Source organism: Phascolarctos cinereus, unplaced genomic scaffold (assembly GCF_003287225.1).
Source record: "Phascolarctos cinereus isolate Bilbo 61053 unplaced genomic scaffold, phaCin_HiC Scaffold_4;HRSCAF=312, whole genome shotgun sequence".
Classification (NCBI taxonomy): domain Eukaryota; kingdom Metazoa; phylum Chordata; class Mammalia; order Diprotodontia; family Phascolarctidae; genus Phascolarctos; species Phascolarctos cinereus.
In genome coordinates this window covers 186,708,148-186,735,218 of record NW_027555847.1, presented here as the reverse complement: position 1 = coordinate 186,735,218, position 27,071 = coordinate 186,708,148, and the positions used below count along the sequence as shown (strand labels likewise).

Sequence of the window (27,071 nt, the reverse complement as noted above, 5' to 3'; positions counted from 1 at the left end):
TTCTACCAAACATTTAAAGAACAATTAATGCCAATATTGTGTAGATTATTTGTAAAATAGGCAAAGAACAAGTCCTCCAAATTTCCTTTAGCACACACATAGGGTGTTGATACCTCAACAGGGAGGAGTGAAAATAGAGAAAGAAACTCTAGACAAACTTCCTTAGTGAATATATTGATGCAAAAAAAAATTTAAATAAAATACTAACAAGGATATTACAGCAATATATCACAAAGATCATATGCTATGACCAGGTATTACTTATACCAGAATTGTAGGACATGTTCACTATTAGGAAAATTATCAGGATAATTGATCATATCAGTAACAAAACAACAAAAATCTCAATAGATGAAGAAAAAGCCATTGAGTAAATACAACACATTCCTATTTAAAATTCTAGAATCATAGGAACAGATGGATCTTCCTTTAAAATGATATGTAGTATCTGTCTAAAATAGTCAGCAAGTGTTACCTGTAATTGGGATAAGCTAGAAGCCCTCACAGTAGGATGAGGGATGAGGCAAGGAGAGCCATTATCACCATTATTATTAAATGTTGTTCCAGAAATTCTAGCTAGAAGAGAAGAAAAAGAATTTGAAGGAAATTTTCCCCACCCTTTTCATTTTCTTCTCTGAAATTCCCTTTACATTGTGGCCAAATACCCCTTTATCCTAATCCTCTTCATCATGCTCCTTCCATCTGTTAGCCCTCTCTGAGAACTGGCTTCCCTCTGATGACACTGTATCTCCACCTTCCTCTTCTGCACTGGATGTACATTTTCTGTTTACCCACCTCCCCTCTGTACTGCCCCTCCCCCAAACACACTTGGCCTGGAGGGAGAATTATAATATTGTTGTCTCCCACTATCATTGCCAGACATTCCCTTTGCTCACCACTGGGTCAGAATTTTCCACTTAGTCCAAATTATTCTAACTATAGTATACTGACCTCCAAGTCATTTTCCCTTTCTCTCTAGGAGTTGTTCACTATCTTCTCTTCCCCTATATCCTTCTCTTATATTAGGGGGATTTATTATCCACTTAGATGCTTCCTCAGATTCTTTAAACACCTAATTTCCCATTTCAGCCACACATATGATCTGACCATTACTCATAAATATTCCACTTACCTAACTAAAAACGCTGACATTTGTACATTTGACCATAACCTCCCAAATTCCACCTTTCTTCATATTTTGTCCCACCTAAAACTTTTTTTGCTTTCATCAAGATTAAGATTATTACCCCCTGCTATGACTTCACTTTCTTCCTTCTCCCATAATCAACCCCAGTAGTTAACCATTTCAACTATATTTTCCTCTAGTTTTTGAATCCCTTGTCCTTTCAGTGTTTTTTTCTTGCCACACCTCAGTCCTAGATTACTCTTACCATCTACCTCCAATGCTTCTTTTCAGTGAGCTGCTGAACACAGCTGAAGGAAGCCTCACAGCCATGCTGACTGGGTACATTACAAATTCATGTTATCCAGCCTCATAACTGGGTCTCCACTGTAGCAAGACGGCCTTTCTCTTCTTGCCTAATTGGTTCCCTATTTCATTTTCCACAGAAGCTATTCCAAACCTTCTCTTCCTTCCTCAAGACTCCCAAACTTTGCTCTCTCCTGTTCCAGCTGACAACCTTCCCTCTTAACTTCACTGAAAAAAATTGAGATTCCTGTGTTACCTTCCTTTCCCATTTTCTTCATCTCAAAACCCTTTGCAATCATCTCTCACTCTCCAGTACTCTCCTCCAGTGTCCAACAAAGAGGTGCCTTTTTTTCTTGCCAAAGCCAACCTTTGTATGTGCTCTTGGTTCTATACCCTTCCAGCAATTCTTCAGCAGATTACATCCACAATCAACCATCTCCCTCTCCCTTGACCCTAACCTTTACTTTTCCACTGGATCCTTCCCTTCTACCTTCAAACATGCCCTAGTCTTATCTTTAAAAACCCTTCACTAGATCTTACCATCTTCCTCAGGCTTTTATCCTGTATCTGTCCTCCCTTTCTCAACCAAACTTCTTGAATAAACTGTCCACAGTCGCTGGCACCACTTTCTCTGCTAACCTCTTACTCAACCACTTGTAGCTTCATCACTCAGCTGAAATTACTCTCTCCAAGTTACCAATAGTCTCTTAATTACTAGATCTGATTATCATTCCCTGATCTAATCCTTCTTGATCTATCTGCTGCATTTGACACTTGACCATTTTCTCCTCCTGAATATTCTTTTCTCTCTGGGTTTTTGTTACATGACTTTCTCCTTTTACCTGACTTAGACTCCTCTGTTGGCTGTCATGGTCCCTAACTGTAAATGTACCCTAGGGTTCTTCTCTAGGCCCTCTTCTTCCTCTATACTGTCTCCCTTTGTAATCTCAAAAGCTCCAATGTGTTTAACTGTTGTCTCTATTCTGATGATGCCCAGATTTATATATTCAGTCCATTTCTTGCCTGAGCTTCATTCCCGTATTACTGATTGCCTTTTGGACATTTCATATTGTATATCTTAGAGACAACTTAAATTCAGCACATCCAAAATGAAAGTCATTGTTTTTTCCCCTAAATTTGCCTCTCCTCCAAACTTCTTTATTTCTGTTGAAGGCATTACCATCCTTCCAATCACCCAGATTCATATCTTTGGCATTATCTTCACCTTCTCATTCTCCCCAATCCTACATAAATGATGTGGCAGGTGAGTTCTCTGGTAGTTTAGGTTTGATACTGGAACAAAAATGAAATACTCATAGGTCATTCAGCTGTAAAGAAAAGGTTCACTTAACCATAGCAGAGGAAGAATATTTAACAATAATAGGCATTGAGAGCCCCTTGAATTTTTTCAGGAAAGCAACCCTAACACTCATGCCTACTTTGTCCTCAAGTGATGAGGAAGTGATATCAATAGTCTGAGCCCTTAATGCCCAGAGCCAACCAAATCTCAAAGAATATCTCAGTAAACTTTAAGGGAAAACTGGCCTTAAACTTAAAACTGGGGGAAGGATAAAGATGTTGCTCCTGCCATAAGGGGTAAGAGTGGAAACTTTTTGAGTTTCGGCTTTTTTTTTTCAGCTAGGCAATGAGGTTAAGTGACTTGCCCAGGGTCATATAGCTAGTAAGTGTCAAGTGTCTGAGGCTGGTTTTGCACTTGGGTCTTCCTGACTCCAGGGCTAGTGCTCTATCCACTGCACCACCTAGCTGCCCCTACAGTGGAAACTTTTTAAGCAGATATAACACCACACTTCTGCCAGTCCTCCACTAGTTAAATGGGAGAGGGGAAAATTGATACATTTTTCCATACCCCCAGTTCCAGTAAGGTCTCTTCATATCTCTTAAGATTTTAACGTTTTTGGGGGTAGAGCCAAGATGGCAGAGTGAAAGCAGTGGCTTGCTTGAGCTCTCCCCCAAAACCCCTACAAATGCCTGTAAAAAAAATGACTCTAAACAAATTCTGGAGCAGCAGAACCCACAAAAATACAGAGTGAAACAAATTTCCAGCCCAAGACGACCTAGATGGGTGATTAGAAGGGTCTATCGAGCCAGGCTGGGAGAGAAGCACAGTTCAAGTGTGGGCGAGCAGCAGTCCTGGAGCAGGCTTCAGAGGACTGAATGGCAGGCAACTGTGGTGATTTGCAGACTTCTCAACCTACAAACACCAAAGACAACTTAGAAGGTCAGTAGGAAAAGTCTGTGACTATGGTGAGAGAGAAGTGTGATCCCCTCCCACAGCTGCATCCTGAGCTTCTGGCCCACAGACTGAGGGGGAATCAAGTGGCTGATCAGAGGGGGATTGCAGGGATCTTTTGCTGGTGCTGAGGCAGGATTCTCTTGCTTTGCCTGTGCTTGGATCTGGGTCACAGTTCTGGGTGGTGATCCTGGGGCAAGGAGGAGTGCTGACATGGTGGAGCTTGTAGTGAGAGGGAATCCTCCTCCCAGTTCCAAGGCAGAAAAGAGTGCTTATGGTCACTCATAGGCCAGAGCAAAGGCCAGGAAAGGAGTAAACACCTCACCCTTGATCATACCACTGTGGGAGAATTGAAAACTTACAGGTCCCTGGAAGTATCTCTGAAAACAGCTACACAAAATCCCTGAAGCTTGGGATAGTATGTTCTCCACATTGGAAACAGACCCCTACCTTAACAAAGAGTTTATAACTTGCTAGGATCATAAGCAAACAAAGGCACAAAAAAAGTCAGACCGTAGAATCTTTCTTTGGTAACAAAGAACATCAAAATATACAACCAGAAGAAGACAACAAAGCTCAAAGCTCCTACATCGAAAGCCTCCAAGAAAAATATGAATCAGTGCCAGGCCATGGAAGAGCTCAAAAAGGATTTTGGGAAGCAAGTCAGAGAAGTAGAGGAAAAACTGGGAAGAGAAATGAGAGTGATGCAAGAAAATCATGAAAAACTAGTAAACAGCTTGCCAAAGGAGACCCAAAAAAATACTGAAGAGAAAAAAAAGAATTTAACATTTTCCTTTCAAGTGCATTCCTCATTGGTTTGCATCAGAGAATCACACAATACACTCACACACACACACACACTCACAAACAAATACATGTGGCAAAATTCTGGTTTGCCTCTCAAATTCCAAAGCAAAGCAAAATTAAAGAATTTCTTTTGGTTTACATTCTCTTACTGTTGAAATATCTCTGATTGGCTGTGTTCACATATAGGACTGAAGACTACTGGTTCAGCTATATTTTCATTTCCAAAAAACACATTCAAAACCAAATATTTTTTCACAAATATTACTCCCTTAAAACTGGGAAGGGTCTTTTTTCAGGAGGCTTCACCTGAGGCAATTGCATGATGATGCCTTTTAGTAATAAAAAAGCATCTAGTACTAGCCAGGGCAAAGCACCACTTTCTAAATTCTTGTTTCTCCTGAGTAGAAAAATCTTTCTCAGTCCCAAAAAACTAATTCTCCAAACTACTTTGAAGGTAAACTGAATTCTGAAGAAATTCCTTAGTAACTTGGAAGAGGCTTAAATTACCATGGAAGAGGCTTAAATTACCAATCTAGAAAGCCCCAATACAGTTTAAGGGCTTTAAAGACAGTTTACCATAATTATCTTCAAGTTACAGTTAAGGACGCTAACTGTCAAGGGCATATTTGCATCTGTCTCCCATGAGAGAATGGCCACAGATAGATATCACAGTGAATAGAGTGCTGGACCTGGAGCCAGAAAGACCTGAGTTCACATATTACCTTAGACTAGCTATGCGAACCCACATCTTAGCTGGCCAAATCACTTAACCTCTGTTTGCCTCACTTTCCTCAACACTTAATCTGGAGATATTAGTGATAACTGCCTTAAAGGGTTGTTGTGAGGATCAAATGATATAATTGTAAAATGTTTAGCCTAGTGCCTGGCACATAATAGGTGCTCTATAAATGCTTATTCCTTTTTCCTCCTCAAATGGAGAGGGGGATGGACATAGAGGGTGGTCAAAGCAAGCAACCACCATCTTTAGAGGCATCACCAAGAGTACCACCAGAAGCATGAAGATCAGTCTTTCCTGAGTTGCCCATTGTGATGTACCTTCAAGAGAGGAGGTACCTGAAGCTCGTCTTGACTTCTTTATACCCAGGACATAAGGAAGTAATAGACAACATTCTAAGCCTTGGAGGGTGGAGGTAGGGGTGAGGGCAGGAGGAGCAGATAAGATTGCTTCTACCACAACACTGAATATAAAGCACTGGAATTTGGACTTTATTTTTTTAGGTTATGGGGAACCACTGAAGGCTTATGAACAGGGAAGTGATCTAATTATATTGTGCATTATGATGGGCTGTTTATGCCAGTAGAAGAATGTAAGAAAAGATGAAAGAGAACTTGTGAGGATAAGAAAGTCAAAGGAAAATAAACTGAGACAAAAATGTTTTTGTAGGAGGAAAGAAAGGAAGCAGATAACAGTAACTTATCTTTTTCCCCAAATGGAATAACACCAGGCTGTAAATTAATTTCCTTAATTGTAAAGTTTTTCTAAATGACCAATCATTGACCTAACATATATATTCACCACAAATTTAGAGGAGGTTGAATAGATTGTAGTGCTGACGATATGAATAAAATCATGTAGTGAAATGGGAAAGATGGGTACTGACTTTAGAGAAATGCTTCTAAATGGTTTCAGATCGATCAGAAGCGAGTTGAGGCTGAGTAGAATAGGCAAGAACTCAAAGTGGGAGTGAGGTTGAGGATATGGCAAGAATCATTCACCAGTAGATGGGCAAGGACCTTTTCCTCTAAGATAATGTAGGATTCCAGCAAAGGTAGAAGGAATCCTTGGCAATTTATGTTCATAGTACCAGCGGAGCCTGTACCTCATAGGGAGTCTTTTTAGCTTTTTAGAAGTGCCTGACTTATGTTTCAGTCCCTCATGTATGTTCCCATGGGTGCTGCAGTTGCCTTCCTGGTGGCTTTTCTCCTTGCCTGTCTGTGCCACATCTTTTCTGCCTCTGGTGGCTTCCCACCTATTTGGCCCTCTTCAGTACCTGGTGCCTTCAGATTGAAGTATTGACTTGATATAGATAGGTGATACCACCTGAGTTTTAGTCTAGATCCTTTCCGGGCGGAATTATTTTTGACACGTTTTGATTTCCTCCCAACCTTCTGTTATCTTGAATCAATGAGGAATTGTCAGTGCCAGCTCAGCTCCACTGCTCTCAAATGTCCAGCCTTTCCTGGTGCCAGCTTTGACCTGATCTCACTCCAAAGGGTTGTTATTAGTACACTATCGAATTTATTTATTTACTCATTATATTTGTTAATGTAGTGTCTTTACTTGAAGCATTAAAAAACCTGAGTGCTTTACTTGGCCACTAGGAAGTCCTAATCAGTGCTTGTGGTCTGACTGATCAACTTACCAGTCCGTCCTGAGAGGAAGACAAAGAAGGAAGGGAAGAAGAAAGGAACGAGCATTTATTATGTGCCTACTATATGCCAGATGCTCTTCTTTACAAATGTTATTTTATTTGATCTTTACAGACAACCTGGCAAGGTAGGTACTTAATAGGTACTTAATAGGTTGGATTTGAATTCAGGTATTCCTATTTTCAGAGCCAGCACTCCCTCCATTTGCCACCCTAACTAGCCTCTAAAAGAGGAGGAAATTAGAAAAAAAGAAAATCTAAGATCCACTAGGTTAAAAAAATATGCAGTTGCCTACTATCTATTTCATACTGAGGTGATAGTTTCTGTCTTTTTGACTTTACTTGTGGTTAGAGATCAATAGCAACAAGCACATAGTCCTGCACAAGCCTTATAGTGTGTTCCATAGTCCTAAACTGTGTAGCTTCTTCCTTGTTTCGAGTGTCTCCTGAATTTTCAACCACCCATCTAAAATGTGATATAAATGTGGAGATGAGATAGGTATCTTTAGGAGACATTTGGAAACCAGTACATTATCTGCTTATTCTCTACCCACTTTCCGCATTAAGAGATGATGAATTTAGATGATGATAATAAGGAAAATCGATTCAACAAATTATGTAAAAGAAATGTAGGATAAGTTAATGACCTGTTGCCTGTATATAGCTAGCCAGTCTCCTACTCCTATTTGAGACTGATTCCCTGATTTCCTGCTCATACTAAAGATTAAATTGTCATGATCACACTATGGATCAGTCTTATAACCCTCCCTTAATATTCCTCAGCCAGCTCACTTGATCTGCTAGCAGCTAGGTGGCAGAATGGTTAGAGCACTGGGCCTGTAGTCAGAAAGACCTGAGTCCAGGAGTGACCTCAGACACTTATTAGCTGTGACTCTGGGTAAATTATTTAGTCTCAGCCTCAGTTTACTCATCTTTAAAATGAGGATAATAAACAGCACTTACCTCACAAGGTTGTTGTGAGGATCAGATGAGATAATATTTGCAAAAAGTGCTTAGCACAGTTTCTGAGGCATTTAATCAATGCTTACCCTCTTCCCCTGATCAGGAACCAGGGCACATGTATCCTCAAGGATACCTAGTGTGTAACCAAATTAAAACTTTTTACTATCTCAGATTCCTTTTTTTTTAATTTTGTCTCGTTTTGTTTTGTTTTAACATAGAATTGCAGGCTGTTATAAGCAATAGAGACCTAACTGTCTAGTTCAGAAAGAGCTAGGGTGAAGTCCTGCCTTCCTCACATTTTCACTTGGTGACCCTGGGCTTACCGGCTCTTAACCTCACATTGCCCCAGGCAACCCTTTATAGTTATATAAATTGTAGAGTAGTTTGTGATCTGAATTGCTACAATGTGTTTCTTCACTGCAGTAATGAAATCACAAGTCCAGACATTAAAAAAAAAACCCTTCAGAACCTTACACAAGGTTTTACATTTTGTGCACTTTTAGCAAATTGTAGGAATTGACATTTTTCAGATATATTTACACATTGCCAAAAATCTGAAAAATGAGTAAAAAACTGAAAGTTACCCAGATTTCTTTTGGGAGGTGGGGTGGGAAGAGGCATGGCATGAAAGATATGAATGTTTGAAAAACTTGAATGAGTAGAGTGTTAGACCTGCAGTCATAATACCTGCTTTTGAGTTCAAAATCTACCACCAATTACTCTGTGAACATGGAAAAATCACTTAATCTCTCTAAGATGCAGTTCCCTCATCTTTGAAATGTAGATAATACTTGAAATGTGAGCTATTTTTATTATTAGACATAGTCAAGATAACCCTTTTCTATAAGCATTAACCTAACTTCAAAGTGTTTTTTGAGCAAAATGTATTTTCTTCACACTATTTTTGCAACACTTAAATCTAAACAAACTTTTTGAATTGTGAATAGTAATAGCTTTATTTCCTTTTGTGGTAGCATATGATAATGAAAAATATTTTCCTTGTGTTAGCTCTCCTTTTTCCTCTTCTTAAATAAATGTAATTACTTTTTTAAAAATTAAATCTGCTATTTGTATAGAATTAACAACCTGATCAATATAATTAATTTGTTCCACAAAAATACCACTTGGAATGAAGAGCCCTCCGTTCTGATTACATCTTTGTGACCATGGACAAGTCACTTACCACTACCAAAAAACAGTTAAGCACTGGAGCTTAACAGAACATTTGTTTTAGCATTTGTTAAAAACAAAATTGGCTTTTTTAAAAAATTCCACATTTTAATCATACTTTCAAAATTAAACACAGACATAGCCCAGGTAGCATTGCCCCAAATAACTTTATTTCACAATTATGCCATTAATAACCTACAGCCTAACTCAAGCTAATATCACAGAAATCTTGCTATAATATTGGTTGCTTAGTACCTCTTTTTCAGATGAGGAAGTCAGCTATCAGGGTGGTTCAGTGACCTGCTAATAGTAGGACTGGATATATCAGAAGATGAGTCAAGGTTAGCTCAGCTTTTCAAACTGTGGAGGCTGGAAGGATGGTGGAGGGAGAGGTGGTGCATGATTTTTTGTTCATAGATGTGTGCTCAGTGTATCCTTTGAGATGCAACAAAGTATGGATCAATTTTTCTGCTTCTTGTGCTAACAGTTGACATCAAGAAAACACAGGCTCTCACCATCCAGTACATGGAACCATTGGTTACAGCAAATGGAGGAATTTGGAATGCTATGGATACCTTCACTTACACTGGCAGTATACTTTCCAAGGAAGTACACATAGATGATGAGGTTGATGTGCATATTGCCAGAGCCAGCTTGCTGTTTGGGAGGCTCCAAAGAAAAGTGTAGGAGAAAAGAGGTATTAGGCTGCTTACCAAACTGAAGATCTATAGAGTCATTGTGCTGACCTCATTGTTGTATGTCTGTGAAACCTGGACAGTATAACAGTCATGCCAGGAAACTGAATTGTTTCCATTTGAATTGTTTTAGGAAGATTGTGAGTATCATCTGGCAAGATCAGGTACCAGATATTGAAGTCCTTTCTTGAGCTGAACTGCCAAACATTCAGACCCGCCTGCAGAGAGTCCAGCTCCAACGGGCTGGCCATGTTGTTTGACTGCCAAAAGTATATTTGCCTAAAAGACTATTTTACGGAGAACTGTTACAAGGCAGGCACTCACATAGAGGTCAGAAGTGATACAAGAGCACTGTCAAGGTCTCTCTGAGGAACTGTGGAATAGGTTGTGTGACATAGGAGTCACTGATAAAAGACTGACCAGAAAGGCATGCCCACATCAAAGCTCTCATTTTTTTTCAGTTTTTTCCTTCTACCACTCTCATTTGGTTTTTTAAACCATTTTTTAACTTAAAAAAAAAACCTCCACTCTCCCAGGAATTCTAGTTGTTCTTGTACCTGACCTATGCTTTTCTTTGAGGCTTTGCTTACAAAGGCTTTGCTTTGTTTTGGAGTCATAATTTCTTCTGGGTCTGTGTCTTGTCATGTTCATGTCACCATTATAGCTTTATATGGCGGGATATTTATTTATTTATTTGTTTATTTAGTTTTTATTAAATCATTCTTCCTTGGCCTTTATGTTAGGGTTGGGCTCTGTATACTTCTGGAGAGAATGTCTGAACTGAGTTGTTGTCCTCAGGTCTTTCTCCTTCTTTCTTGGCATATTGAGTGTTGCATTATTCTAGGATACAGCTCAGGTTGGTGACCTTTAAGCTTTCACTGCTCCACAAAGTGTTCTGATGCAGGGAAAACTCTGGTCACTGCTCTCTTGGTCTGTGCTCTGCAATTTCTTAACTTATATTTGGATCTGCGTAATGCTCCTGTTGGCTTGCCCTAGTTGGGAGTTTCCAGTAAACATGCTAGATTTAGCCACTGTCAGCCATCTGGAAAGCTCTGCTTGTTCAAAGTAACAAAACTACAAGCTCCCCTTTGGTCTGGAATTCCTTTCCTGGTTATTCCTTTGCAGGTGTCACACTAGATTGAAAGCTGTAACTGAGAACCTGCTGAACTCCTAGAGTCAAAGCTACATAGCCATTGTTTGCTTATTCCAACTTATTCCAACTCAGTACTTATCCTGCAACTACTTATGCTGGAGTGCCACCCCAAAGTACAAGACCCCTCTTTAGTCTGCTCAGGAACCAGATTTGGGTAGTGAACGACAGAATTGTCAGATGACACCTATTCCTACAGCTTTCTCAGGTCAGGGTCCCCTGTGGGACCTCATCTTGCCCTGATGCAAAACCTTAGTCCTCTTTCAGTTGCTGTGTCCTGAAATTCTCTACGTGGGGCATGCTCCTGGTATCCATAGCCTACTCTGTCTCCCTATGCTGACCTGAGCTAGAAATATGAATATGATTTTTTTTCCTAATCAAGATTTCTTTTGGTACATTTTCTAAATCTCTATGGTATAGTTGTTTTGGAGAACTTCTACTATACTTCTCCTACTCAGCTATCTTAGCTCTGCCCCAACCAACTAGATTTTAATTGTCACTTTTAATTACTTGATATACCACTCTAAAATGCCACCCAGTGCATCATTTTCTGAACTGCTGCTATCTTTCAAAACAAACTTTAATATATACCTTTAACTTCTACTTAGATTTTCAGCATACAGATGGAACTGGGTATGTACAACAGTAATGAGAATGCCTATCAATATATTGTTATATTCATATGTAAATGAATACATACACAAACATATAAAATTAATGCATATATGTATAAATGTATATAACAATGTATTGGTATTATGTATTATTTTATATTATATGTGTGCATCATATAAAAGGAACATGATGTGCATAAATGTGTAGAACATATTACATGCATGTTTCTACCAATTATTTATTAAATTTATAGTTCTAGGAAAGCTTTTTTTCTCTAAGTTTCAGTGAAATAAAACTTTCTTTAACTGAAGGTCATTGAGGCATGATGAACTTTCCTTGCAATAAGCATTCCATTCAGATTCCTAAAAAAGTGAAGTATATGGGATAGAAATTGATCATAAGCATAAAAACCTTCACTGATTATAAAGGAAATTTAAAAAGAAACTAAATTTAAAAAGAAAAGGTAAAACCTAGTATCTTAATCTGAACTGCCTGAAAAAATGAAGGACAAAAGAGTAGAAACACATCATTCCAATTATAGTGTTCATACCTATCATTTTCTTTACAATCTTCTTTCTGTTTTTTTAGGGGGAGAAAAAGGGGAAGGGAAGGACAGCTATTTAGCACAGTGGATAGGGCTGTGACCTGGAGTCAGTATTTCCTAAGTTCAAAATCCGCCCTCAAATGTTTACTAGCTTTTTGGCCCTGGACAAATCTTTGCCTTAGTTCCTCAGCTATAAAATAAGGATCATAATAGCATCCACTTCATAGGGGTTGTTTTGAGGATCAAATAAAATAATATACATAAAGCAATTGCTGCAATGTTTTGCATGTAAGTGCTTAATAATAAGTATTTAATAAATGCTTGTGCCCCTCCCCTTCTTTGAGAAAGAAAATGTGATCATAGGACATGACAAAAAGAAAAACACCTATAAATCATAAATTATTAATGTTAACAGAATGAAATCACCTACAAAATTGAAGAGAAGGGCTGAATAGATTAGAAAGATGAATCAATAATAATGTTATTTACAGGAGATTCATATGTCAATTATGATGCTTTAAGTAATTCCAGAAAAACAGAGGTAGCAATAATGGTTTCAAATCAGGCAAGAGTAAAAAATTCATGATTAAAAAAGATAGGGAAATTACATTATGCCTTAAGGTACCGCCTGTAATGAAATAACATCAGTGAAAAAATACTATGTGTTTGTGTGTGTATACCAAATGGCACAGTATTTAAATACCTAAACAAAAATGTTAACTACAGAGAGAAACAGCACAATAATTGTTGGGAACCTTAAGGTGTTCTTTTCAGATTTAGACAAATATTAAAAAAAGAAAGACGTTAAACATCTGAATAGGATTTTTGAAAACTTAAATGTAATAAACCTATTGCCTAATAAATGGGAATCATAAAAAGTATACATATTTCTCACCTTTGCATGGAATTTCTACAAAATTCAACCATCATGTGTTGCCTAGTTTTGTAAAACTATTTTTTCTCTTTAAAAGAAAATTCTTTTCCAGGAAGGACAAGAATCTTCGTAGTAGAGATGGAAGGGACAGTTTGGAGGTGAAGGAGAGCTAGGGAAAAAAAATCAATGAAAATTTTACATTAAAACTTGGAGCTCTCTGATATTACATTTAAACACTTGAATTAAGTCATTGCTTTCATTTTTCTGTTTTGTTCATGTTACAGGAGGAACACAGAGATTACCTCGTGTCATTGGCATGTCTCTGGCAAAGGAAATGATCTTCTCTGCTCGTGTATTAGATGGCCAGGAAGCAAAATCAATAGGATTGATCAGTCATGTTTTAGAACAAAATGAAAAAGGGGATGCTGCCTACAGAAAGGCATTAGCCCTAGCAAAAGAATTTTTACCTCAGGTATTTTTGATTATAGTCTTTTATCCTTTTGTTGTTTTACAATAGATTGATAAAATGGTTAACAAAAATAGCAAGGAAATTTACTGGGAATGTAACTCCCTAAAAGAAAAATTATTTTAAATTGTGAAATAGATGATGAGTTAATCTAACAAAAAAAATCCGTTTCTTTCTATTGTGGCTTTGTATCTTACTCTTTTATTTTTTCCCTCATTATTCAATATATATACACCTTATACTTTCCTTTAACATACTGTTGTTCTCATTTTCATAAACAGAAGAAATTAATTTAGTAAGATTTAAGATGAAAATAGTCTTGGAAACTTACATTAAATAGGTTAATATCTTGTTCTACCCATGATAAATTTCATTAATTCTTTAATTGGTTCTTGGAGTTTTGTTAGCATCGTGTTCCAAATGTTAATATTAAATCTACATACGTTTTAAGTATTCATTTTTAAAAATAACTGCACATATTTGTATTTTACTTATTATAGTATATGACTTTGTTGATGCACAGTCAATATTTGGCACACTCTCTAAAATGACTCCTCTCTTCTATGTGTACAGAAATTGTAATTGCTTCAAAACCTGACACTAAATAGAAAGCATTTAGTACAAAGATTTGGCTCAGTCCACTAAGTGATTTTTCAAAGCTGATTGTTTCCAGCCTTTTATATTACTTCAGTACTGTCTCTGAGGAAGAAGTGTCCTTCTTTCTTGACAAATTGTATCCTTCCTCAGCCTACTTTTCTAGCTTTTTCTTACTACTTCTCCTGACATATATTTTGGCTATAGCAAGAATAGACTATTAGATATTCCCCATATATTCTACCTGCATTCCCACCTCCATACTTTCCTTAATGCTTTTTCCTTCACCTTGAATAACAATAACTGATAATAATATGTATGCTTAAAAATGTTCAAGGTGCTTTTCTTAAATTATTTCTTTTGAGCCTCCACAAACCTGTGAGGCAGAAAACTTTGTGGTGGGACCAAAGGTGTAAATACCTGAGTGAAGAAACCTACTGCTTCTGTGTGTGTACTCACTCAGTCAGCAAGCATTTATTAAGTGTTTATTATGTCCCAGGCACTATGCTGAGCCCTGGGAATACAAGCACAAGCAGAAAGACAGTCCCTGCCCTCAAGTAGCTTACAGGTGAGGAGAGAAATAAAGATACCCAGCTTGGAAGCATGGTTGAGAAAGTGTTGTGATAATGAGTCAGCAGTGCAGCCAGAGAAGAATGAAGACTTCTTCAGCCTAACTTTCCTCCTCAATTTGGAGGTTATGGGAGGAAACATTCAATAAGAAGGCATCTTTAAAGGAAGAAAGTACTTCCAATGAAAGAAGTAGTCCAGGAATGAAGTTAGCTTCTAGAGTAAAGAGGTTTCTATGTCATGGTACAGAAAGATCTGTGGAGATTAGAAGTATAGACTGGAGAGGGATGTGCTAAAGAGTTGCTTGGAGCAAAGAGATTAAATGACTTACTTGTCCAAAGTCTCACAACCCCATATGTCAGAAGCAGGATTAAACTCCAAGTGTTACAGACTCTGAGGCTGGTTCTCGAGCCTCTATGCCATCCTGTTTCTTTAGATAAGTACTACTACAATACTGTTATTCCTATTTTACAGATGAAAAAAATAGACTAAGAAAGGCTAAAACTATGGCAACATAACTAGTAAATGTCATAAGTAGAATTTTAACCCATGTCGTTAGTGCTCCAAGTCCAGCATTCTATACACTATACTATGTTGCTGCATCTCATGTACTCTCCTCAACTACATCTTATCCTCTTAAAAACACTTATCTGTCCTTTAATGGCCCAACTTAAATGTTATATTTCTTATGAAGCTTTCTTCTAACGTTCTATAAACCTTGGGCCACTACAATCACATGCTTCTTTTGTAGTTATTTGTATACATAACCTGTTCTCCCTTAGTAAAGTAGAAGTGGGAAAGTAGGCGTATGGAGTAGTGGTTATATGGTTGTGTGTGTGTGTGTGTGTATTTCTCTTTTTTGTAACATTAAGGTGATTTTCCCCAGGTACTTCATCATCTGATCTTTCAGATATCTTCACAATCGTTTCACTTCCACAAGAAATATCTTTAAATTATACTTGGTCCAGTTCAGCTTTTTCTTCCCATCTGTTTTCTCATTGGCATTCTTACTTCCTCATACCACATAAAGGAAACTGATACTAAAATCTAAATATGGTAGATTTTGTCTTTTGTGGTGAAAACTTTGTTATAAAAATCTTTATAGATTTGTTTCTTTGTCCTTCCAGTTTAATATAAGGAATAAATTGAACCCTCAGTATAATTTATTTTTCTTTCTGAACTCTCTGCAAGGTTGTTGTTTTTTTCTCTTCATTACCGTTTGCTATCTTTAAGACTATTTTGTTCATAATCTTCACATACAAAATTTCAGAGTTGGAAATAAATTCATTGGTCAAATCCCCTTTATAACATCCCTGACAAGTGATCATTTAGTCTTTGCCCAGACTTCCAGTGATGGGGAAACCTACTCCTTCACTGAAGCAACCTATTTAATTTTTGGATAGTTCTAATTTCTTTAAAAGAAGCTTAAGGAAAATTAAGGATTTTTTTTTCCTTAGAGGAAGCCTAATAATTTTCCTCCATAAGATTTTACAAATTAGTTTATATTCTAAACTCTTGTTGCCTTTGTCTGCCATGTTTGCTGGAAAAGGCACCTTCTAGTATCATTTGCTTTCCTCATCATGGACTAATTTACAGCAGTTGAATTCTTTAGGAAGTGATGATAGTCTCTGTTGATGCCCATTCTTTAATACATTTCACATTTTTGGCATCAACAACTTGTTAAATAGATCCATTTGGAGTTGCCTTTGTTGCATACCTTCTCATTTTTATTTTTCTCATTTGGAATTGATTTTGATATTTGCTCTAGAAGGTCAGTGATCTAATATAGAAAAACAGCTAATTTTAAAATGATGCTCACCTCAGTAATTAGTCATTTACTATTTACTAAAGTATAAGTAATTTCATTTTTATAATGCTATTTGGTGATCATAAAGTCCTGTGCCACTTCACTCTCAAGTTTTTCTTAGAATTTCTCTACCTCCGTATTTTCTTCATGGTAGCTTTCTTTTCCCTATGTTTTTCATAAGCTCTGCGTACAAGATAACGAAATGTGCCATAAAATGACGTTTCTTGTTGCCTTTGGTTGCATGATAAAATGTAGTATGCCAGTGCCTTTACTTTCCTCTGTGAGAAAGCCTGTAAGATATCTTTCCATTTAGCTTCCTTGTGAGTACTGATTTCATTGATATTGAATATGTCAGAGTTTGTATGATTTGATGTCTCCTGTAATACATTCATTTGTTGACCACTGAAAAAAGACCTCATGTTTAGAAATATGATCAGTTAACATTAAAGACAATCTAAAAGCTATGATTCCTAGAATCATCTGCCCCCATGTTTTTTGCTACTTTGGAACTACAACTGCTGAAGGTAAAGGGGTGCTTTCAAATTTAGGCTGTTTTGTAATCTTCTTTGTTTTCTGAATTGCCTTGCAAGACATATGTTCTAGGGAAGTTTAAAAAAAAGAGACTTTGAAAATTTTATAAAGATTGGATTTATGAATGTTACCAAATAAAATTTGAGATGGAGTATGGAGAACCTATAGTTTATTCTTGGTGATTATTCTTTTAAATAATAGAAAACACTTTTTAAAGATGGTATTCATCTATTTCATTTCTGTATTGGCTGAGCCCAAAGTGTCTAAAATTCTCAATTTACACCTGAGAAGAGAGAAGAATGTATAAGAAGTTGGGGTTCAGGTTTACTTATAAAGGAAGTTAAATCAGGCATGATTTCAAAGCAGATTTTTTTTTGTGAGGCAGTTGGGGTTAAGTGACTTGCCCAGAGTCACACAGCTAGTGACTGTTATGTTTCTGAGGCCGGATTTGAACTGAGGTCCTGCTGACTCCAGGGCCAGTGCTCTGTCCGCTGCACCACCTAGCTGCCCCTCGAAGCAGATTTTTAAAAAAAATTTTTATTTTATACAGAAATGTTTTCAAATAAAGATTTTGAAAGTTATGACAGTGAAGTAAGGAAGTGATAATGAAAGGGAATAAAGATTATTTTCCTTTAGTTTTATGCTAAAATAAGAATAGATAATTATTAAATCATTCCTGGAAAAATGATTTGGCTTGCTAATATACTTAGCATGTATTTCTCTTAAATCAGAAATCCCGTTCATAAGAATAACTAACAGATACCAACACAAGTTATAGTCAACTTGTAACTACCATCAAGAATCTGATTTTGCAGGTGTGAGAATTCCCTCCATCTAATGTAGAATAGCACCTCATCTTAAATTGTTAGGTAAGTCTTAGACAGCAAAATGAAGTTCAGAGAGATTAAGAGACTTACCCTAGTCACCTCACAAGCAATTGTCAAAGGTGGAATTTGAGTATAGATCTTCTTCACAAAGCTGCTTCTCATCCAAATAGTATTGCATCAGGAAATTATCTTTGAAAAAAATTATTTTGGGTATTTGATTTTTAAAGAGAATCCAGTTAGCATGACATGTAATAATGGGTTCACAAGAACTTCTAGAAGAAGGCCTTCTTTTCTAGTGAATTCTTTAGAAGTGTCCAAAAAAGCTATAAGTAGACCACAAGTTACTTGATCATTTATAAACAGTCTTTAACCCATTAGAAAAAAATAAGCATACACACGGGGCAATTTCCTCCTGAGTAAATTCTATTTACATAGTAGTACAAAATTAGACTTCCTTAAAGTATATAGTAATACTTTGAGTGCCATGAGAGAGTATTCCCAGCTATTCTCCATTTTTTACTCTCACTAACTTGTTTCTGTAGTATGTCAGGACAGTGTGTGGTGATAGTATTTATTTTTGTTAGTATACATAATTCAGTATTCATCTAATGGAAAGGAAAGATGCCAAATAAAAGTGAGATATTACTGTTATGTAATTCCATCTTTACAGTACTTTCAACCTCCTAAGTTTTTATTGGAACAAGTTTTTTTTAAATTTAGTATAACAATGATATTACATCTAAATAATTGTAACCATTAATAGCAATACTTAAGTTTGGATCTAAATTTTTTTATTAGATCCCTGTGTATATTTATAATTAAAGAAAGAGCTACAATCTACTTATAGCATCTCACAGGTGTTATTGTTATGTATGACTCAGATTTGATTAACGGAAGTTCTGCATTATAGTAAGTATGCAACAGAATCATTTATACAAATATGCACCCAAAATCTCTTTTTCTTCCTTATGAATTTTAGGGGCCTGTAGCAGTGAGAGTGGCAAAACTAGCCATCAATCAGGGCATGGAGGTAAGTTCATTGGAACCTTTGTTGTTGTGGGAAAGGGTTTAGTGAGGATTTAAAATAACATGTGTTTTTAAGATCTGTAAGTTATTTATAGCTTTTTCAATTATATCTGTTTGCAAAATTCAGGTCAAATATACAGATAATGTTGGTTCCAAGATATGGAAAATATAGCACACAACCTTCTTTTTTTTTGTTAAATGCTATAAAACCAAAAAGGTGAATAATAACACGAGCTATTAGACATAATCACCATGATCATGTTAGGCAGTTTAGTGTAACCTTTTCTTGGGAAATAAGATTTTGTAGAGGCTGTTGGGAGGAGTCATTTGAATGTTTAGGAAGTGCTTTTTGTGTCTAAATGAAATATAAAAGAATAAAGAAAATAAATGTCACTTAATACAGTGATTTGGTATTTAGGAAAAAAAACATGTGACTATTCTTTTTGTAGCTCTGTTGTTGATTTTATTCTCCTGATGTTATGGTTGGTACTGATTTTTAATTTGGTAGTAACAGACCTCAGTAATCATACTCTTAACACAGTGATATCTCCCTCCTCACCCCTATTACCTCTTGCTTTCCCTCATTTCCCTCATTGAAACTCAGTTCAAATCTCACCTTTTGCTGGTAGCCCTTACTTGTGTTACCCACCTCAAGTTTCTAGGGCCTTTCCTTCTAAGATTGCCTTCCATTTACTCTATATATATCTTGTATTTACCTAAATATTTCCATGTCGTCTCTCTTGGTGTGTTCCTTGATAGATCACAGTATGCTCCTTGATAAATCAAGGACTGTTTTGCAAAGCATAGTTCTAGTTCACATGGTAAACACTTAGTGAACTTATCCTATCCCCTAGAGACTGTAGGATGATCTATGAACCTGAGAGTATGCAGTCAATTAATGAGAAGGTGAGAAGATGGATTGCATTCCCACTTTTCTCACAAATAGTCAACCTTAATACCCTTATTACCTATTATCACTCATACTACCCTATTCTTTTCTTTTTTACCCATGCTGGCTTTACTGTGTAGGCTCCCAGTCTCTTCACTTTTGCATTACGCCCCGGCCCTTCAGAGCAGTTATAATCGAACCACTACTCAGGCACCCGCAGCAGCTACCTTTAAGAAAATTCTCTCATTTATTCCAGCAAATTCAGACCCTGGCCCCAGAGGCTGTGATGGTTACCCCTTGGACAACTCTGGGTTTCTAGGCAGTGGCCAGTGAGTAGTAGGACAGAGTGAGTCATGTTGTAGTTCTCATCTTTCTTCTCAAACCTACCCCTCTTTTGAAAATCCTTATTTCTATCAAGGGTACCACCAGTCTTGCAGGTTCTCAACATCCCTGTTATCCTCTCTTCTTCCTTCCCACTAACTTCACATATTCACTGACTTGCCAATATCTTACTGTTCTACCTTGATATCTCTTACATCTCTCATCTCTCCCTATTCACACAGACTCCATCCTAATTGAGGCCCTCATCTCATCACCTTTCTTCTGGATTATTGCAATAGTCTTCTAATTGATCTCCCTGTTTCAAGTTTCTGCCTACTCCAATGTAGCCTTCAAACAGCCACAAAAGGGAAATTTCCTGAAGTGAAGATTTGACCATATTACTCATTCTATTGATTCTAGGATCACCTATAAACTTCTCTGTTATTTAAAGACCTTCACAGTCCAGGCGCAATGTATCTTTCCGACCTCATTGTACATTGCTGTGTTTCATGAACTCCAACTTTCAGCTAAACTGACCCTCTTATTGTTACTGACCCCTTTATTATTCCTCACATGTGACAGTCCTTTTCCATTTTCTATGCCTTTACATTAGCTACTCCCATGTCTTCAACTCTGCCTCCTAGAATCCTTAGTTTCCCTCAAGACTCAGTTTAAGAATCACGTTATAAGTGAAGCTACTCCCTGTGCCCCCAGCTCCTATTGTTTTCCCTCTCAAAATTACCTTGTATTTGTTTTGTGTATGTGTATACATACATATTTATTTACGTACATGTTGATGCACCTAAGCAGAATGCAAGTTCCTGGAGTTCAGGGACTCATTCATAGATTTCTAACATCATGGATTTAGAGTTGGAAGGGACCTTAGAGATCATCAAGTATCTCATTGTGCAGATGAGGAAATTAATGCTGGAGAGGTTAAGTGACTTGCCTAGGGTTACATAGGTAATAAGTATCTTAATTTGAACCCAAGTCTTCTTAATTCCATGTTCTAACTGTCTACTACACCATTCTTCTTCTTATTTTTATGTTTGTGTCTCTAGGACCTAGCATAATTCCTTACGTGTAGTAAGCACTTAAATGCTTGTTGATGGATCAATTGATCATTGGAGGGAACTCCCAAATCTATTAGATCACAGATTGATTTGCACATTTTAGAGATTCATCTGCTTTGTTTCAACATCTGCAAATTTAGCTAAGTCCTCAAATTCATGAAATAAGCCATAGGAGAAAAGAAGATAGGCATTTTTAAAGATTAGAACAAATATGCATTATACTTCTAGACTCAAATATTAGGAAAAAATGTAAATATTTCACCATGAAGAATTTATATGGTAGTTGCTACAAAAATTAACTTCAAAAATCTCTAACCCCTAAATGGTTACATATGCCAACATTGTCTCAACATAATGGTTTACTGATTTTCTACAGGCAAAATCCTTAAAAAGTATTGTTGAGCGTAAAAGTGTTATACATTTTTCTTTTAAAAAACACAAGTGTTTGATTAACTTTTTCCATTTTAACAAGAAGCTATAATAGTATTCTAACTAGCATATATTATCAGTGAATATATTTAATCTGTTCATCAAGGTAAAAGTGACATTTATAATTTTTATTGATACCTTTTATTTTCACATCACATACACACACGAGCCCTCTTCCATGTACATATATATATATATATATATTTATTTATATGTGTGTGTGTATATATATATGTGTGTGTATATCCTTCTTCCATCCCCAAAGAAACAGCCTTTGTAAAAAAAAAAAGCCATCTCTTTTACCCAAAAAAATAAAAAGAGAGAAAAAAAAAACAGTTAAGCAAAACTAACCAACACATCAGTCAAGTCCAGCAGTGCATGCTGTTCCACATTCATTGTCACCTTTGTCTATAAAAAGGAAGTTACATTCTCATCTTTTCTGTAGAGACTAAGTTTGGTCATTAAAATGCATAGCATTCAGCTTCAATTTGGTTGTTCTTTCCATGTCCATTTCTTATAATTCTTGTGTATTACTTTCCTAGTACTTCCTTGAACTTTGTTCCAGTTCATATAAGTCTTCCAGTGATTCTCTATATTCTCCATATTTCTTTCTTATAGTGTAGTAATGTTCCAGCACATTCACGTGCAACATTCTTTTAAACACTTCTACCTTCAATAGGCATCTACTATGTCCAGTTTTTTACTATTACAATGTATAGTATGAGATTTGTCAAACTGCCAGTTTTGTCAAACATTGTGAAACATTGCCAACATGTGAATCTCCTGCTTTGCTTCACTATATTGTTTAGCAGGAGGGTGTTTGGAGGTAGGCAGAAGTTTTGTTTTGTTTTTTTAATTGGGGAAGAGGAAGACGTGGAAAAGAGGGAAGCTACAAAAAAAAAATGAGCACTATTATTTTTTTTAGGAGCAGCAAATACTTTTTTTTTAACTGATACCAATGTGCAGCCAAAAAAGTTTTGCAGAACCACTGGTGTAATAGAGGGACAAGATATCAATCCAGACAGTTATAATAAACAATAGTACATGAAAAGCAATGGCTGATAGAAAGGAAAGCCAGCTTGGGGGAGACAGTATTCAGAAGCAAAAGACTTTTGAGGATGGATAAGATGAAAGGAGAGAGATGGTAGAATAAACAGGGAAAAATAGGATAGAAGGAAATATAAAATTAGTAACCATACCTGTGAAAAATATTTTACAGCAAGTTTCTCTGATAATAAAGGTCTCATTTCTCAAATATGTAGAGAACTGAATCAAATTTATAAAAGTAAGTGGCATTCTCCAGTTAATAAATGGTCAAAGAATATGAAGAAGCAGTTTTCAGACAAAGAAATCAAAGCTATCTATAGTTATATGAAAAAATGCTCTACATCGCTATTGATTAGAGAAATGGAAATTAAAATAACTCTGAGGTACCACCTTATATCTGTCAGATTGACTAGTATGACAGAAAAGGGAAATGACAAATGTTGGAGGACAAGGGGGATGATTAAGATACCGGTGCACTGTCGGTGCATTATTTTATAGAGTACTCACACAGGACAAGCACTCCCATGGTGGTGAGAAGAAGCAATACAGAGACATTCTCAAAGTTTCTCTTGAGAACTTTGGAATTGATTATGTGACGTGGGAGACACTGGCACAGGATCACCTAGCATGGCATGCCTTCATTAGAGACAATACTGTACTCTATGATCAAAATAGAATTGAAGTAGCTCAACAGAAACATGAAATGCACAGATTTAGAGAATCCACCCCAAATGTTCACATAGACTATTTGTGACCAACCTGTGGTAGAGCATTTTGAGGTCATATTGGTCTGATAGGCCACAGTTGGACACATTGTAACTTGCCTCTAACATAGTGATGTTATTTTGGTGGTCTTCATGAATGAAAGACACACTGTCGGTAGAGTTGTGAACTAATTCACTTGCAGGCCTGTTCTTTGCCAGGGGGCTAAGTTGAAGGTTCCTTCTTGCGAAAGAGCTGTGACCACTTTCCCTAGGCTGATAAGAGATCCCAAATTTCATTCCAGGGTGAGAGCAGCAGCCCTGGATAAGGTGAAAGGAGAGAGAGGTGTAATAAATGGGGGGGAAATAGGATAGAGGGAAATATGAAGTTAGTAATCATAACTGTGAAAAATATTTTGGAGAGCAATTTGGAACTATGACCAAAGGTCTATAAAACTGTGCATACCCTTTGACCCAGCAATACCACTGCTTAGTATCCCAAAGAGAAAAAAAAAAAAGGAAAAGGGTCTATATGTACAAAAGTATTTATAGCAGCTTTTTTTTTTGTGGCAGCAAAGAATTGGAAATTGAGGAGATGTCCATCAACTGGGGAATGGCTGAATAAATTATAGTATGTGATTATGATGGAATAGTATTGTAGTATAAGAAATCATGAGCAGGATGCTCTCAGAAAAACCTGGAAAAACATACATAAACTGATACAAAGTGAAATGAGCAGAACCAAGAGAATATCATATACAGTAACAGCAATATTGTATAGTAGTCAGCTGGGGAAAATGTACCTGTTCTCAGCAATACAAGATCCAAGACAGTTCTGAAGGATTTAAAAAGAAAAATGGTACCCGTCTCTAGAGAAAGAACTGACAGAGTCTGAATGCAGATTGAAGCATGCTTTTTTTTTTTACTTTTTGGTGGGGGGGAGGGATCTGTTTTATTTCTCACCATGACTAATATGGTAATATGTTTTTCATGATTATACATATATAACCTATATCAAATTGCTTGCCTTTTGAATGAGGAATGAAGGGAGGCTGGGAGAGAGAATTTGGAACTCAAAATTTTTAAAAAATGAATGTTAAAAATTGTTTTTCCATGAAATTAGCAAAAAGATAAAATATTAAAATGTTTACATTAAAAAAAAAAAGCTGTGTTAGGAAGCTGTTTTAATAGTTTAGAAATTGGTATGCGTAGTTCCCTGGACTAGTATAGTAACACTGCGGGTATAGAAAAGAAGAGGTGGATTCAAAAAATATTGTAGAGGCAGACAGAGTGGCTTAGATTAAAGTGTCATGTGAAAGGTAGAGGAGAGGAAAACATCAAAGATAGCACAGGATTTTAAATATGGATGCTTGGACGGATGGCTTTGCCCTAATTGAAGGAAAGCAAGTTTAAGAGAAGAAATAAAAAACTTTATTTGGGCATGCTGAATTTCAGCCATAGGTGGGAGATGTACTGTAGACAGTTAGATCTAAATATAAAGAGTTGAAATTATTATTTGTCCTTCATTCTCAGAGAGAACCACAACATCAAGAGGGTGATGTCCTGTTTTGCAAGTAAATTGGATTTACGTGAAGCAGGGCTTTGTAAAGTCATCAGCCTCACTGTCACCTCCAGAGTCATCTGAGTCCAGTGGCAAGACATAGGTCAGGATGACTGGAGATGGCCCCAGATGCAGTGGGATTCTTTGGCCTTTCTAAGCTAAGGTCTTTCCCTATTTTATTAAATAGAATTTCTAATCATTGGAAAATAGTCAACTTTTGAAAATTCAAAGACGTTTCTCATGTGTTCCACCAAAATTTATGGTTCTAATTCTAGAAGGACAAAATAATTGGGTTATAGTATATGTGTCATGTAAGTTTTTTCTTTCTAAAATAAGTAATATCTTTTTTCCCCAGGTGGACTTAGTCACAGGTTTAGCAATAGAAGAAGCCTGTTATGCTCAGGTAATTTTTAAAGTTAAAATTATAATTCAATAAATTTTTTAAAATAATGTTTAACAGTAGAATGTAAGCTTCTAGAGGGCAGGGATTTATTTTTCTCTGTCCCCAGTAATTAACATAATTATTGGCTTATTGTATATTTTTATTATGTGTTTGTATTTCATATAAATAACTCCAACAAGAGTTATGTAGAGATGGATTAAAATTAACACTTTTTAGTGCTTTAGCATTACCAGTGAATTCCTTTGTCCCCCAAATTGGACCAGTTTTCTTTACTAGATTGTATTAATTATGAAAACTTCTTAAATATTTAGATTGATCTTATATGTGTTTGTAGCAGTAATCTGATAATTTAGTCTAATATAGGTCTTATCCTGCACCAGAGGTCTCAAACTCAAGGCAAGCAGAGCCTAGAACGTATATTCCCAATGCTGGCAAGAACCAGATAAAATGTAATTGGGAAATGTTTAACAAAATAAATAAAAATACAATAAAATATTGATAGTGTTAATTTGTGGTTTCTAAGCCAATATGCAGCTGTCAGAGATATGTTTCTCTTTGAGTTTGACACGATTGTCCTACACCAAAGTCAAGTTAGGATATTGGTCCATGAGTGGAGTTCAGTATTTTGATTAGTATCTTATTAATTGTTAAAAGTTCAGTAGAATGAACTACAGTTCTGAGTCATTTCCCAACCTTTTGAAGTAACTGTTTTAAATAGTATATTTACTTTGGCAGTTAAAAATAGATGCAATGTGTAAATCATATGAGTTTTTATCATTTTTCTCCACAAAATTTAAATTCATTTTAGGTCATGTCTGTACTCACCTAAAAAAGCAAAATATATTTTTCTGTTGTTCTGAAAATGTAGCTTCCACCTGCTTAGGGATTGTATTGTATTTTTTTCTTTTGTTTTTCTTCTCATAAATTTTATGATCTATAACCTGTTTTAAAAAAAACCATGGAGTTAATGTATTTTTTTCCATTGATCTGTCATTCTAGCACTTACACATTATTTTGTTGTTCTTAGACTATTCCAACCAAAGACAGACTTGAAGGTCTTCTGGCTTTTAAAGAAAAAAGGCCCCCTCGTTACAAAGGAGAATAAAACACATAGAAGCTTTGTCATTCATATGTGCTCTCCCTACTTCTAGAAGTACCTTTGTGGTGTATCTTGAGGCAAATGGATTTATAACCACCAAAATGAAAAGCAAGCTACTCATAGAATGCATTAAACATCTGGAATGTGCTCAACCATGTACTTCATTAAAGCACATACACTGTTACATTCATCCTTGTTTATGAAGATATGTACTGATTCAAAGCCAGGTTGTTGGGTTTTTTTTTTTAATTTCATATGTTATTAGGCATCCCATTCCTAATTTTTAAAATGTGAATAATTGCTGTAGACCAAGCCTAAGAAATAATGTTAAATATATGTGTGTCATACTGCATTGAAAAAAATAAAGGTGAACTTCTGTACACCCAAAACATGAGGTATACCAAATAAAGTTTTAAAATATTACATAGGAGATTTCATATACATGTGTTAATGCACACATATAGCTCAGAAAGAAATTAAAAGATAATTGCGAGTTGTAAAATGCAAATAAAGTTAGTGAAATGAAGCTATATTTGCTTATAAATTATTATCAGTGTTTTGTGTTTTTGATTGAGTAGGTCATTCCATATTAGCTTTTCAGAGAAATGAATTGGAATAAAGTGGATATTAAAAAAACAAAACAAAACAGGAGACAAAATTACCAGTTGGTCAGCCTGTTTCAGGCTGTATGATTAAAGCAGTATGATACAGTGCAAAGAGTACTAGGTTTGGAATCCAAGGACCTGGATTCAAATTGTGCCTTCTTTATACCTATATAACCTTGGACAAGTCACTTAACCTCTCTGGGTCCCAGTTTTCTCATCTATAAAATGAAGGGATTT

The 27,071-nt window shown here is 36.2% G+C and overlaps 1 protein-coding gene across 4 annotated transcripts in view; it reads left to right on the top strand.

Moving 5' to 3' along the window:
* The window catches only part of AUH (AU RNA binding methylglutaconyl-CoA hydratase), a 197,635-nt gene extending 170,859 nt beyond the window's left edge, over window positions 1–26,776 (top strand). For 3 of the 4 annotated variants that reach the window (XM_078152831.1, XM_020976690.2, XM_078152832.1), the window contains 4 exons: window positions 13,173–13,360; window positions 18,660–18,710; window positions 25,083–25,130; window positions 26,158–26,776. In XM_078152831.1, coding sequence (XP_078008957.1) covers window positions 13,173–13,360; window positions 18,660–18,710; window positions 25,083–25,130; window positions 26,158–26,235 — 365 coding nt within the window. In that variant the 3' untranslated portion in view covers window positions 26,236–26,776. Of the gene's footprint in view, window positions 1–13,172; window positions 13,361–18,659; window positions 18,711–24,699; window positions 25,041–25,082; window positions 25,131–26,157 lie in introns of those variants that run through there. The other variant, XM_078152829.1, reaches the window with a different exon arrangement.
* Window positions 26,777–27,071: the final 295 nt, after the last annotated feature.